At 40.3% G+C, this 14,303-nt stretch overlaps 3 protein-coding genes across 4 annotated transcripts; 2 read left to right on the plus strand and 1 right to left on the minus strand.

Moving 5' to 3' along the window:
- Positions 1–644: 644 nt before the first annotated feature.
- Positions 645–4,476, plus strand: ccn6 (cellular communication network factor 6). Its single transcript, XM_068342821.1, has 5 exons — positions 645–725; positions 2,181–2,457; positions 2,900–3,127; positions 3,582–3,775; positions 3,860–4,476. Exons 1-5 carry the CDS (start codon positions 678–680, stop codon positions 4,139–4,141), a joined length of 1,029 nt encoding a protein of 342 aa, XP_068198922.1. The 5' UTR covers positions 645–677; the 3' UTR covers positions 4,142–4,476.
- Positions 4,477–4,563: 87 nt separating this feature from the next.
- Positions 4,564–10,560, minus strand: tube1 (tubulin, epsilon 1). Its single transcript, XM_068342820.1, has 12 exons — positions 10,397–10,560; positions 10,082–10,155; positions 8,791–8,843; positions 8,630–8,687; positions 8,277–8,392; positions 7,822–7,943; positions 7,366–7,553; positions 7,116–7,288; positions 6,606–6,746; positions 5,860–6,000; positions 4,934–5,108; positions 4,564–4,734 (listed from the first exon to the last, which is right to left on the minus strand). The coding sequence occupies exons 1-12, from the start codon at positions 10,419–10,421 to the stop codon at positions 4,576–4,578; spliced, it is 1,425 nt and encodes a 474-aa protein (XP_068198921.1). The 5' UTR covers positions 10,422–10,560; the 3' UTR covers positions 4,564–4,575.
- An 87-nt stretch (positions 10,561–10,647) lies between these two features.
- On the plus strand, positions 10,648–14,296 carry dnal1 (dynein, axonemal, light chain 1). 2 transcript variants are annotated; one of them, XR_011038933.1, is made up of 9 exons: positions 10,648–10,851; positions 11,282–11,320; positions 11,449–11,558; positions 11,822–11,877; positions 11,965–12,020; positions 12,190–12,316; positions 12,637–12,777; positions 13,006–13,130; positions 13,278–14,296. XR_011038933.1 is itself a non-coding variant. In XM_068342556.1 (8 exons), the coding sequence occupies exons 1-8, from the start codon at positions 10,849–10,851 to the stop codon at positions 13,053–13,055; spliced, it is 582 nt and encodes a 193-aa protein (XP_068198657.1). In that variant the 5' UTR covers positions 10,649–10,848; the 3' UTR covers positions 13,056–14,296. The 2 variants fall into 2 exon arrangements, 1 of the variants encoding a protein (XP_068198657.1); XM_068342556.1 differs by having other exon boundaries at positions 10,649–10,851; positions 13,006–14,296.
- The last annotated feature ends 7 nt before the right edge of the window (positions 14,297–14,303 follow it).

Here is a 14,303-nt window from a genome sequence, read left to right on the forward strand (position 1 = left end):
TGTCAGTCCGCAAAAAGTGAGACCATACAGCACATGGTCCATTGTTAGCAAACAGCATACAATGAATGTATTTACAAATGACAAATGCTCACATCAGCTTTATGACATTAAAGGATGAACCAGAATATCTATACCAGTGTACCTTCCCAACTGCCATATAGCACCCCGTCACACGCGGGCGCACATTTGACTGATAAATGTGAATCAGGTCTGCAAACTTAACTGCAGAATAAACATAAAATGGGCAAGACTTGAAGGTCTTGAAGCACCGAAGTAGTTATGAAGATAAATATTTCTCCTCTGCAAGGCAGGGAAAGGTGTGTTTGGAGAGGGTGTACAGGGGCGCTTTGTACCCTTCTCTGACAGGTTGGCTCCCCAAAACCCCCCACCCTCACCACACACACACACACACACACCACTCCTGTCTTCAAACCCCCCACCCTCACCACACACACACACACACACACACACACACACACACACACACACACACACACACACACACACACACACACACACACACACACACACACACACACACACACACACACACACACACACACACACACACACACACACACACACACCATTCCTGTCTTCCTCCCTAAGTCCCACCTCCCAGCTCCCTCATCCTCCCGCGCCCTCCTGGAGCTCAGACAAACTTTTCGATTTAAGAGATGCTGTCGCTTCTCTGTTGCTCCTTCCTGCTCATCCTCGCTCAACAGGTAAGAGCAGAAATATTCTATGTTCATTTTGATTCTCTCAAAAGGCAGCTTAACACCTTCCACGTGTAGAGGAGGAAAATCACCATTGAGCGACTCTAGAGGTTCCAGTATACTAATAAAAAAAAGAAACTTTCAATTGAAAATTAACTTGCACCACTCCCCCTTAAAACCCCTTATTAAGATGTTTGGAATTGTTTTTGGAGAAACTAGAGTAGTTTTCAGCATTTGTCTTTCACTAATTATACTCTTAGAATATGATTGCTTTATTTTAATTGGACTTTGGCAGTGTTATCACGTTGGGTGAACGTTAGTCCCTGTCAGGATTAAAACCAGGCAAAAGGAGAGCACAGACTAGTCATTGCATTTAAAGCTCCTGTGGATCAATTTTCACACCATAAAATGAGCTCATTCAGCAAACCTGACAGACAAGCTTCAGATTTTTGGCATAACCTTCACTGACTCTTGGAAGAAGGAAGGAATTGGAGCATAAGTGGCACTTTTCAGTCACAACAAATGCCAAGGAAAGAACAGGAAAAATAACAGTATAAATGGTTGAAGACTACATAATGTACAAGCTGCTACATGTTACTCTGAGCTTTGAAACTATTAAAAAGAAAATTGGTTAAACCATTTTAAGAAGACAATGTTGTTTATGACTATCTTGATAAAAATTATATTGAAACAAACTGAAACAAACATAAATAACATGAAGGTCCATAATTATATTTAAAATATGAACATAACCATGAATAATCCTTGATTAGACAATTTGTTGTAAGAGAGAGAAAAAACAACAACAAATGGTAATGTATATTCTGGGACATATATTGTCCATATACAACTTATATACAACACACTATATATACACATTTAATTGATAATTGATTGTCCTTTCTTAGTGAAACCTTGTGATCACAATAAAAAGGTTGAAAATACAACTGTTGGTCAGCTGTAAAGTGAATTTACTGAAAGGCCCAAGACCAGTTTAGTTTATAAAGGATTCTATTTATATAAATATATTTAGATGGTGTTTTAATAATACAGCATTACAATTTTTCTACAGATGTAGTTACGTTTACTCTCAGAATAAACAGAACTTAACAAATTCATGCTGTAGTATTTGCTCTAAAGCCCACTGACAAGACTAGATGGGATATGAATGAGGTGTATTGAAGCGATGTTGTATGTTTGATGAAATGCAGTTCATGATTATTTAGTAGGGACTGTATTGTTACAGTTAATCCACATTTTTCCTGCAGCATGGTTTACAAGCAATTTCAAATATTTGCAGTGTGAGTAGATGAAAAGTTTGTCTCATTTTAACATCTAAGCAAATTTTTCTTCCAATTTCATTATGTGATGCTGTAATCTGGATGTCACTTCGAGTGTGTTTCATCGCTCAGCACAGTGAAGTGAGGACTCCCAAATGAAACCCTCTTCTCGTCTTCCTCACAGTGCTTCAGCCGGGAGCAGAATAATGGGCAGCTGGCTCCTCGTGGTGGACGGGCTCCTGCCGAGAGGCGGCAGTTCTGCCAGTGGCCCTGCAAGTGTCGGCAGAGGCCTTACTGTGCTCCGGGGGTGAGCTCAGTCCTGGACGGGTGCGGCTGCTGCAAGAGCTGCGCCAGGCAGATCGGACAGGCGTGCAACGAGAGGGACGTCTGTGACCCGCACAAGGGCATGTACTGTGACTTCTCAGCCGACCAGCCCAGATACGAGGTCGGAGTGTGTGCATGTGAGTCAGGATGGGGTTGGTCAATTCACTCCATCTTTGCATTAAAATCCTCCATCACTTCCTTACAGAGCAGATGAATCTTAAATACACAATGTTCAAAATGTGCAGGATACAGTATAGTAACACTCGTGATATGGTAGGAGCTTGCAAATATCTTGACACACCTTGGTACAACTGCAGCTATGTTGGTTGCTTAAGAAAGGGCCTTTCTAGATTCAACAATTGGTTTGACTCCTTGGGGCTACTGTAGGAACATGGTGGTGCAACATGGGCCCCCCTACAGATTTATAAGGCTCATTCTAAAAAAGTTTTTTGGGAAGGTATTAGATGCAACTTAAAAATAATTGTGTGCTAACTTTTTTAGTTGAAGCCATAAAGACTAAATTTACAGTGTAAAAGAAATTGTGGCGAAGCTGTGAGCTTGTTTCCCTCCTCCTTTCAGACATGATGGCAGTGGGCTGCGACCTGAATGGGGCCCACTATGAGAATGGAGAAGCCTTCCAGACCAGCCCTCTCTATAAATGCACGTGTATTGCTGGAGCCATTGGCTGCACCCCTGCTTTCATCCAGAAGCCTGCTGGGCTCTTAGGCCCCGCCTCACTGATGGGCAACACACCAGCTGGACTTCTTAGTGCAAAGAAGCATCAGCAGGACACGACCTACATGTCAGGTGTGTGTTTTTGAGGTGAACCAAGGGAGAAATGCCAGGCTGGCTGGCCAGCCAGGAAAACAAACTGGATGGGAAGTGGAAGAACAGTGTGGCGGATTCCTCTTCCACAGGTGGATGCTCCCAGTTCCTCAAAAGACTCCATCTATTAACTGAACTGGAACCATCCATCTCTTACTCTGAATGTTTTTGCTGGCATGAAACAATATTATGAGCGATCAATCGCCTTCAAGAGGTTTTTATTCTCACCCATTTGCTGGTTAGAACAGATTCCAAGAAGCGCAGCAGGATACATTTTCTAAATCTATAATTTATGACATATTCATGACATCGATATCATATTGTGAGTCTCTTAATTGCACTGATCTGCGCTACACTTGGTAGTATAAAGGCAGAGACTAGTTTGTCTTGTCTAGGGTGTTGTTGACACAGTGCTCTTTAACTGTAATACTGAAAGCTTACAGGGATGCTCCTTTAGCCTGGAAGAAGAACTGTCTGATCCAGACGACCCCCTGGAGCCCCTGTTCCAAAACCTGTGGCCTGGGCATCTCCATTCGCGTCAACAACGACAACAGCAAATGTGAGATGAGGAAGGACCGACGCCTGTGTCTGCTGCGACCATGTGAGAAGAGTGTGATGAAGAGCGTTAAGGTGATAATATGTCAATATCTATTCAACCTATGAAATTGGTTTTATTTTTCTGACAAACCCATAAAATCTGTCGACTCCTCATAGGTACCAAAGGGGAAAACCTGCCGACCCAAATTCCAAGCAAAGAAAGCAGAGAAGCTGAAGCTGTCGGGCTGCACTAGTACAAAGACCTTTAAACCCACGTACTGTGGAGTATGCACAGACAAGCGATGCTGTGTCCCCAACAAGTCACGCATGATCAAGGTCAGCTTCACGTGTAAGGGAGGCTCTGACACACAGTGGAAGATGCAGTGGATAACGTCCTGCGTGTGCCAGAGGAAATGCAATGATCCAGGCGACATGTTTTCCGACCTGCGGCTACTTTGACGGATGCATCCGGAAACACAGGAGACTGCAAACCCTGCATGCTTTGATTATTAAGTTCTCTCAGCAGCAGTGATGTGCCTCCAGACACCTTAAAACAAAGTAACTACTAAACTTCATCCAGGAAAAGGTGTCTGGGATTATTAGCTGGATATGTTATCTTACAAAGCCTGTCATCAGGACATGTATGTGCAATAAGAACCATAAACAGTAGGTCATATTACAATCAGGGAGCCTCCAAATGGTAAATCAAGTCAAACTACAGACTGAGTTGAGTCTTAAAGTCTCATTACGCTCTTCCTGTTTTCCACACAGGGAGAAATATATAAATTAGAATTTATTGCTACATAACCTATATAAATGTATACAAAACATTTGGTTGTGTGAAGCCTTTTTTGAGGAATGGCTGCAATGCAAGCGGAAAGATGAGTGACACCTCATCTGGCTATGCTGAGCCTGGGCGCGTCAGGCACGAGTCTGGACTTGCTGGCATCCAGATGATGGTACTCTTCAATCAGAGAACTGAGGGAGCTGATGGCTTCTGAGAAAACGCTCTGCTCCATTCCATCGACATGTAGGTAGTGGTGTAAATGAGCCTTGAAAAAACAGAGAGTTGAAAGTGCTGTTATGTTTTAATTCAGACATATTTCAATATGACTTTGGTTCCTTTTTCATTCTTTAAAGAGAACATGTTGAAAAACACAGTCAAATCAATACGATCAACTAAAATACTCACGTTTCACAAGAACACTATATTTAAAACTTCCACAATGATGGAAATGACTTTAAGCGTACCTTCTTCCTGTACAGCTTGGTGAAGCGGTCTCTCAGCTCCATGAATGTGGGCTTCACACAGGTGCTGTTGGCCAACGCTAACAGGGAGTGGGAATGACCCACGGGTGGGACCGAACACATCCCAGTCTTCCAACCCTCCTGGTTCCAGGAGACGAAGGGCAGCGAGGGTTTCAACCTAGAGCAGGGAGGACAGTACATATCAGTGCATGCTTGGAAAGACAATCAAACATTCATGTGTGGTTCTACATAATCTGGAATTTCTAATCACCTTCTACAAACACTGAGTGATAAGGGAAATGTTGAAATATTTTCTAATTGTACAAATCTACTAAATTGACCTCCGGGTCAATTTAGTGGAGAGTTGAAATATAAACATGTTGGTCTGCATACTGTGGCTGAGGTGCTCTATGCGCTATACTTCTATTATCTATCTTTAATAACTTATAACTTCCTATGATTTAAATATTGAGGTTCACAAAATATCTGTCACACTTTCAACAGATGCTTTCAAATATGATCTGTTGTCCAATCTGTTTTGCTTGTTGGAATTTTTTGCTGGATGAACAACTGCAGATTTGTCAAAATACTTGATGGTTTCGTTTTCATCAGAAATTGGTTTCTTTAAGAAACAGGCCATCAAAATCAACATCAGTACATCCAATAAGTCTTTGCTTTTCCTCCTCCTGTAGTCAGACACTAATACATGGTCACACAGCAGCTTCTGTTTCACTTTCTCTTGACAAGCTGCCATACAAAACAAGGTCTGCAGGGAAGGGGGTTGTAGAGATTCCTGAATGGACCAGTCATGAATCCTTGCTGTTGGCACTGAATAGCTGCAGTATTTGGGAGAGTGAGGGTCATCTGTGGGCTTTATCAGGGCAGGTATATCTACTGACTGGCTGGTTTTGGAGCATGAGGAGAAATACCTTTCGATGTTCCTGCGGAGGTCAGACACCTGTACGTTTCCCCTGACCATGAGGGCACAGGCCAAGTAGAGGCTGTGCTTTGGGTCGGCTCGGATCAGCTGGTGGTCCTTACTGAAGGCGTCGCTGAACATCTGATCCAGTCTAGAGGGCACAGAGACAAACTGATCACAAGCCATTTCAAATATGCTCAAAGTTGTTCCCGTATACTACATCAAGATTGTTTGTCCAGCTCATATCTGCGCTGGCTTTTGTTGATTATAGAGGGTCAATGAAGAAACATCACTTTTATTTATCTCTACATATTCTCAAAAGATATTTTTAGCAACACCCAGCTCTGCATTCAGACAGTCAGATATATTCACGGTGCAGCCGCCACACTTTCTGACCAATCAGCATCTCCTATGGTTGAATGAGGCCCATATGGCTCACACAAGGCCACTTTCATAGCAGTTGTTGTTGGGAAGGAGGTGGATCAAATGGTGCTTTTCCTGAAACCTAAATCTGAAGTTTCCATCAACCACATGACCAAATGAAGGCTGTCTTTGTGGTGCCTGTTGTTCAAATGATGGCCCTGATCACACCAAAACAGCAGCTGTTTCTATATTCACGTCAAAACGAGGAACATGCAAAACCACCTCTGATCTAAGGGTAAATGCTTGTTTTTACAATGAATGACTCTTAATTAAAAAAGATGAAACAAACAGCTGTCAGATAGAAATAGCAGAAGTGACTGCTAGGTAGTAGACCTCCTGGGGGGGACGCTGACATCTGCTAATGTGTAGAGAGGGGTGAGGCTGGGCACCAGGTAGTGTAAACGAGGGAAGGGAACCAAGTTCATGGCAATCTCGTTCAGATCCATGTTGAGAGATCCCTCAAAACGAGCTGAGCTGCAAAACAGGGAACCCAGAGGAAAGCATTATTACATTTAGAGCCGTTTTTATCTCTTCGCCTGTGTAACAGACCAAACAGGTATTTTTTGAGAATTACCAAACTTTCTCAGTCTTTTGTTTCCCTTGTCGAACTGGTTTGTCATGTATTTATTACATAGAAGAATCTGATGAGATAAACAATACAGGCTGTACCTGTATTGTTTTAGGTATACGTGGAAAAACCACTGATCAAGTGATCAGATACTGATTGACTTAAACAATGAAATTAAATCAATCTCACACATAAAACCCCCCAATAAGTATTGCGCCAAGAAATAAAATAAGATTGTGAGACAAAGCCCTTTTCATTAAACAGTGATACTATACCTGGTAATATTGAGAAGAAGGTTAGCTACAATGTTATTCATGGCATCAAATGGCCTCTCTGTCCCACTGAGGCCACCCAGTCCAGAGATGATGGTGGAGTCTCTCTTGATCGCTGCTCCTGGCTTTCCACCATGAGACATATGATTAATTTTGTCCACAATGTCAACCAGTGACTAGAAGGGAAGAAAAGAGGGGAAGAAATTGATTAACAGTGCATAGAAACAATGGCATGTATTAAAAATAAGCAAACCTGGTTTTCCACTGGCAAAACACAATCGGCATGCTCTGTGAGCTCCCTCATGGCCAGGACACTGTTGTATGGAGACGTGATGACATCATCCTCTGCTGATGGATAGATGGCTGTGACAATGCGACACACATCAGGGAACTCCTCCTCCAGGAGGCTCAGCACCCTGGTCCCCAAACCGGAACCCGTTCCTCAAATGCAAGATCAGTGCATTAGCTTCTTACTGTAACACATCTCCTCTAGTGTCATGCACCCGATATCTGTAATCAGCACATAAATCTGTAGGAACTAGCTTACTTCCTCAAAGATAAATCACAACACGTGGACATGCAAGTATGTAAGTCGTACATAAATTATGGCTCTAATCATGAATACTGCTACGACATGCTGAATACGACATACTGCTGATGACCAAATAAAGGCTTGTCAGAGTATTTTGGGTCAAGGTCAGTGTCGCACCTCCTCCCATAGAGTGAATTAGAAAGAAGGACTGCAGACAGTCACAGTGTTCTGCTGCCGTCCTCAGCTTATCCACTATCTGCTCCCTGTAGTCTGAACCATACGTCATGTGTCCGGCTGCCCTGCAGGATGAAAAAGCATGTAAAAACAGAGGACTATGGAGTAAAACAATTTTATGAATTTGAGCTGCAAGTTAGGGGAAAATATGTGTTAGAGAGGCTTTACACAGGACAAACAAAACAGCAAATTCCATCTTCAGCTTTAAAGATAGTAAAAATCGAATACATAAAACTCTACATGTTGTGTGACAAAGATACAAACAACCAAAAAGAGATTCAGATCAAGTCTGTATAACCTAATAGCACATGTACAGTAACTGATTGCGAAAAAAGTTCTAAACGTTTGGTGGGTTTTCATCAGTTGCTTCTAGTCATGTTATCCTGTCTATCTCTCACCAGTTGTTGCCTGAACCTGACACATCTGTGAGGAGCTGAGTGCTGTCAAACACTTCTCTCAATGGCCCCTGTAGGATCTCATTGACCACACCCTCCTCCATGTCCACCAGCACCGCCTGTGGATTCAAAGATTTCACTTTGAAGGCAGCACAAATAAGCTGCTTTTATCACATTCTGAAAGCACTGGTTGCACCCCTGCCATCATTCCATAACTTTTCTTTGGAATCATAGCAATGGGATGCCAAACCAAACCCTGACCTTGACCCTAACTTAAAAATAAGCCGGTACCCCTGTGAAGATGAGAAGTTCAAAACATTCTTTCAAGCTGTTTTCTGGTAATGGGCATAACTTACCCTGGCCTTTAGATATTGGATTCTCCCACCAACACTGCAGGCTCCTCCATCATGTTTCCTGAGAAAGCAGAAGAGACGGCAAATATAGACAATCTCCCTTAGCATGGAGGCACATGTCTCAAATCATATAGCAGCTAGTGGATGAAAGAACATGTGATTACCTTGAATCTACATTTCGGAAAAAGCTGCTGAGTGCTTCATCGTACAGTCCTTTCTGAAAGGGCCAGAAAACACAGGGTATAAAAGTCGTGCTTACGAGTAATAGTAGCTGACAAAAATCTCATTTTAAAAGTAATTGTACAACAAAAAGGAGGAGCATGATTCATGTTTTTACAACTGATATTACTGAGTACAGTGCTATCATAACTTATTGCTATCACAGTTGTAATAAACCTATTATCTACCAATCTCACTTTTTAATGTGAGATCTTTTTTCTACCAATCTCAATGTCCAATAATTACTTGCTTCAAGTATGCATCTGTAACAAATAACTGCTGCTTGTCAAATACTGTAAACAAAATCAATGTAGCTTTATTTTATGTATTGATTTGGTACAAATGTATTATTAACTGATAACATAAAACACATTTCCCATTATCAGGCTGATATCAGTGAAATATTTGTGGGGCATCTTTTATTAAAAGGGCTACACTGATTGAGCAAACAAGAATTTTATTATTTCAATTTGTAAAACGTGACATGTAAAACATTACATTTATAAAATGCACTCATTCAATTAATGCATGTGTGGCAATGACAATAATACTATCTTCTACAGTGGCAAATAACTATTTACTGACAAATCTGTACATTTTTTTCATTAATTACTTTTGAAAATTAGACATCAAATTACACTTGATTGCCCAAAATTTATATTATGATAGAGGATAAACTCCTATTCAGCTTGTCCCATTGGAGGTCGCCACAGCATATCGTCCTTTTACCATTTTAGATGAACACTCATGTTTGTTTGTTTGCAGTTTTTTCCCGCCGGAAGCCCTTCCTGCCACAACCTTCTGCATTTATCTGGGCTTGGGACAAGGCTGCAGTTGACTTCTGCTTGACCACTGAGCTACATCCCGGGCATTACATTATGACAGAGGGAAAGTCCATATTCTCACACTCACAAAAAAAGGTAGACTCGACAAATGTTTGAATATTTTGAAAAGAAATTATTTGAAAAACATTTTTGTCAGTTAATATACTCGACTAATCAGATTAGCCCTTAGTTAAAAAATAAACAATTGACCTGTCAAATGTCCTGCAGGTTTAAACGTGAAGACTGGCAGGTAAAGGATGTGTGACAGTAAATATCACTCGAGTGAAATTACAAGTGAAGACCTTGAAAACAACTAAATGTTTACCTAAAGGTTGTAGCTGGTGAAAGATACAGAAAATTCAAGGTGCGTAATTACATTGCAGGTACTTTGGTATTGTTTATGCATGCTTACTTTGTTGACATGGGCATGTTCTCGGAGAGCAAGATCCCAAAACCTGCAGCCAATCTGGTTGCCGCACTGTCCAACTGAAGGACACCGTAATTAATAGTTACAGGGGAAATCAGAGATGAGAATGAAACACTAGAATAATTAAATTCACGTTAGAACAAACCCTAAACCAATTGAAGAAACAGACCAGCTTTGACCTTTTACTCATTCAATGCTACAACTACTGTACTACATGACAGCTAGCTCTAACAGCTAGTAATCGTTCGTGGGCAGACCACGAACGATTACTTCTCAGAGGTGCACTCGAGCTTCACTCACCTTGGACAACGACTGACTGTGTCATGGCGTTACCAATATATACACTACTTTAATACATCGACTAAAGACATAATTTGTCTTCACACTTGTCCAGAATGGTTTAATGAAACCGCTTTTGGACAATTAGTTCCAACTCGATTTCGAAACCATGTTAAACTCGCGCCTCCATCAGATTTGGTCGAGTGTTGATGACGTTGTATTCATCGCGTGCCGCTCGCTCAGAGCAGGACTGAATAAAACTACAGATGTATAAACAATACGAACTCTGGTACTGTATTTTCTCAAACAGCAAGAAATAATTAATTTAGATAAATCTGGTAATTTACTTCCTTCTCAAATAAACGGCGTTTGCTAAAATGGGGGTCAGACGCAGATACTCTACTGCGCACGCGCAAACTGTATGCTGCCTGTCAGTGCCATAGCAACCAGTGTGGACACCAGCCGTCTGAATAATGGTGAGTATTCACCTAGTCAGGTCAAGTTAGTATTATTTTTTTAACCAATTCATACCATCTTAAACGTAACGTTCTATGAGAACATTCAGTGACTTCGCTCTGGATGACCTGACATGCAATACAGCGGTCGTATGAGCTAACACTGATTATTTAATTAGCTTGTTAGCTAACCTTAATGTCTAATCTTTTTACACAGCGTTTGAAACTGGCTAACGCGTGTGTGTCTGTGTCTGTGTGCATTAGGTGCAAATTAAATACATGTTTCCTCATCGAGGAGGGAGTGAACCAAAACTAACGAATGACTTGAAGCTTAGTGAAAGTGTGTTTTGCGATTATTACAATGTTGTTAGCTCCCCTATTGTACTGTTTTGTTGCTGATAACATGATCCAACCTTTTCCTGTTTTATTCGATGTGGTGATTTGTCTCCAGGCTAAAGCAACAACGGTGAAGGAAGCACTGACCAAATGGGTAAGCATGATATAGAATTATTGATTGTGTAATATATTGAAACTATGGATGGAGGTTGATTGTGTATTCCTATATTTGCGACTTAGTTGTGATTACATATTCTGATTTGTCACTGTGTGTGTGTGCAGGAGGAAAAATCAGGGGAAAAAGTGAGTGAGACTAAAGCCATCAAACTTTATGGTCAGATTCCTCCTATAGAAAAGATGGATGCTTCTCTCTCCACACTCACCAACTGCGAGTGAGTCCTGTAATGACACAAAAACATTTCTCAACAGATTAGCAGACACAGTAATATCAGCAGCAGCATGAATGAATGAATGAGTTCACATATTTAATGACCCAATGAATGAATAAACCAAATGGACCTCAATAAGATGCATTTATTTTATTTTTTTAAAATCTTTGTGTGTGTTTGTTTTCTTATTAAAGTGTCCGCAGGTAATATAAAAATGGCATATAAATTAATCTCTTAAAACAATAAAAATATCTTCTTCATTACAGGAAGCTGTCTCTCTCCACAAACTGCATTGAGAAAATAACAAATCTGAATGGCCTAAGTGAGTGAAAATGACATTAGTTTTATCACACACAAACCCTTTGTTCAATGATAGAAAAGTGGCATTTGTCATTTTATATCGTTTCAGAGAATTTAAGGATTTTGTCCTTAGGCAGAAATAACATAAAGGCCCTCAGTGGTCTGGTAAGTTAGAATAAACTAATCTGGTTCTCCAAATGCTTTTTTATAGCTCTTATTTCATCTTACCTGGTGGTGATGCTTGTCAAAACTGTGTGTGTGTGTGTGTGTGTGTGTGTGTGTGTGTGTGTGTGTGTGTGTGTGTGTGTGTACGCGCGCACGTGTTTGTATACAGGAGGCAGTCGGGGACACATTAGAAGAATTGTGGATATCTTATAACTTGATAGAGAAGCTGAAGGGGATCCAGTGCATGAAGAACCTCAAAGTCCTCTACATGTCCAACAACTTGGTCAAAGAATGGGGTAAGTCTCCTTTACAAATGCAGTAAAGTGTCACACTGAACACTTTTTTGAGGTCTGTAAAGGTTTCCAATGTATTACCAACAATTTATTATTGATTTAATTTCATTCATTCATTCATTTTCTGCCGCTTCATCCGCCATAGCGGGTCACGGGGAGCTGGAGCCTATCTCAGCTGGCATAGGGCGTGAGGTGGGGGACACTCCGGGCATGACGCCAGTGGACCGCAGATTGATTTAATTTAATGCCGTCATTTACTTGTGTTGAAGCTCTCTCAAGACATTGATTGTCTTGTTGTTTAATGTGTTATCTGTGTTGTGAAGGAGAGTTTGTGAGGCTAGCTGAACTGCCATGCCTTGTAGACCTGGTATTTGTTGGAAATCCTCTGGAGGAGAAGCACTCAGCTGAGGGAAATTGGATGGATGAAGCCTCAAAAAGACTACCTAATCTAAAGAAACTAGATGGTAAGACATAAATAAATGCAGTGACATTGCACTTCTTAATAATTTCTGAATTAATTAAAAAGAACTGGTCTCACTTGATTTTAGTAAATCAGCCGAGACCAGGGCCCTATCACAGTCACTTAGAAAATATCCCATCTTCCCCACTGTTTATACCAAATTATCTTCCCAGGTAATGTTTTAGAGATAAATTAGGAATGACATGTTGAAGTCTGTTTTCCTGTTTTGCAGGAACTCCACTCATTAAACAGGAAGAGGATGAAGGAGATGGAGAGAGCTGAGAAGCGCATCTGAAAACCCATAATGTCCTAAAGAGTCTTTTTCTTTTTATCCCTCTGACTGAAATGATGGTACAGGTATGAGTGTGGACACTTAATTTTTAATGTGATTCTCAAGAACATTCTGCCCTCAACTGTTCTAACACAAATTAACCATGATGAGTACTATTGGCTTCTGATATTTTTTTTATGTTTTTTTTTTTTTTTACAAATAATTGTTTTCAGTTTTCTATAGAAAAATGACTTTAAGATGACTCTGGAGATTGGTTATCTTCATCATAGCACACATCCATGAAGATATCCACTCCTCAAAAAAGGAATGGAGGATAAATTGGACACTGATGCATTTGTTTTATAAGGCTGTGAACATTTTTGTCATTCAAGTCATGGCTGATACCCTGGCTGATCATTTGTTTGATAATTTTCTCAGGGGTTGGAGTGGGGATATGTGATCTCCTGATGATTCTAACTTTACTCAGTAAAGGTGCTCACCCTTGTAGGAAGGGATTTTCAGCAGCATGTCCTAACAAGCACAACAACAGATATACAGAATCTTTGAGAAGTGTCTTGAATTTGGGACCAAAAAGGGATTTACAAGCTGTTCATTGATGAAATAACATGATTGGCACTTTTGCTATTTGCAGCATTTTATATTGTCAAAATGTGAAGTACCGGTATATAAAATTTAATTTTAATTATCCTTTTTTGGACCAAAAACACTGATTTTTTATATAATGTGCTACATTAACCTGTGTTTATCTGAGTTTTTAAACTTTATGTTTTTAACCTTAAAGAACAACGTAGCATATATACACACACACACACACACACACACACACACACACACACACACGCACAAACACACTTAACTGACCAAAACGCATAATGTGTTGTCTGAGATTCCCTTGGCTCTACTCTATAATGATTAAGTCATATTGTCATATTTAAATGTTACTTCATACTTCATGCTATACCAAGTAAATTTCTCAGTTTGAGATCAATAAATTATGTTAAATATAAATTTATCATGTTAAAAGCTAACATAAATGTCCAATATTATGCAGTCTAATTTATTTTTAAAGGTAAAGGTTTGTAATGAATCCAGTATTAATACATGTAGCAAATCTATCACTGGCGTCTGTGTAATGATTCTCATGTTTGAAGTTATTTTTAGCATGTTTCTGTGTACAATTTTGAGATGTGTTTTTAAAAGATTCTTAATATTTGAAATAAATGCTACTCCATGCCAGT

This window comes from Antennarius striatus, chromosome 19, assembly GCF_040054535.1.
Source record: "Antennarius striatus isolate MH-2024 chromosome 19, ASM4005453v1, whole genome shotgun sequence".
NCBI classification, from domain to species: domain Eukaryota; kingdom Metazoa; phylum Chordata; class Actinopteri; order Lophiiformes; family Antennariidae; genus Antennarius; species Antennarius striatus.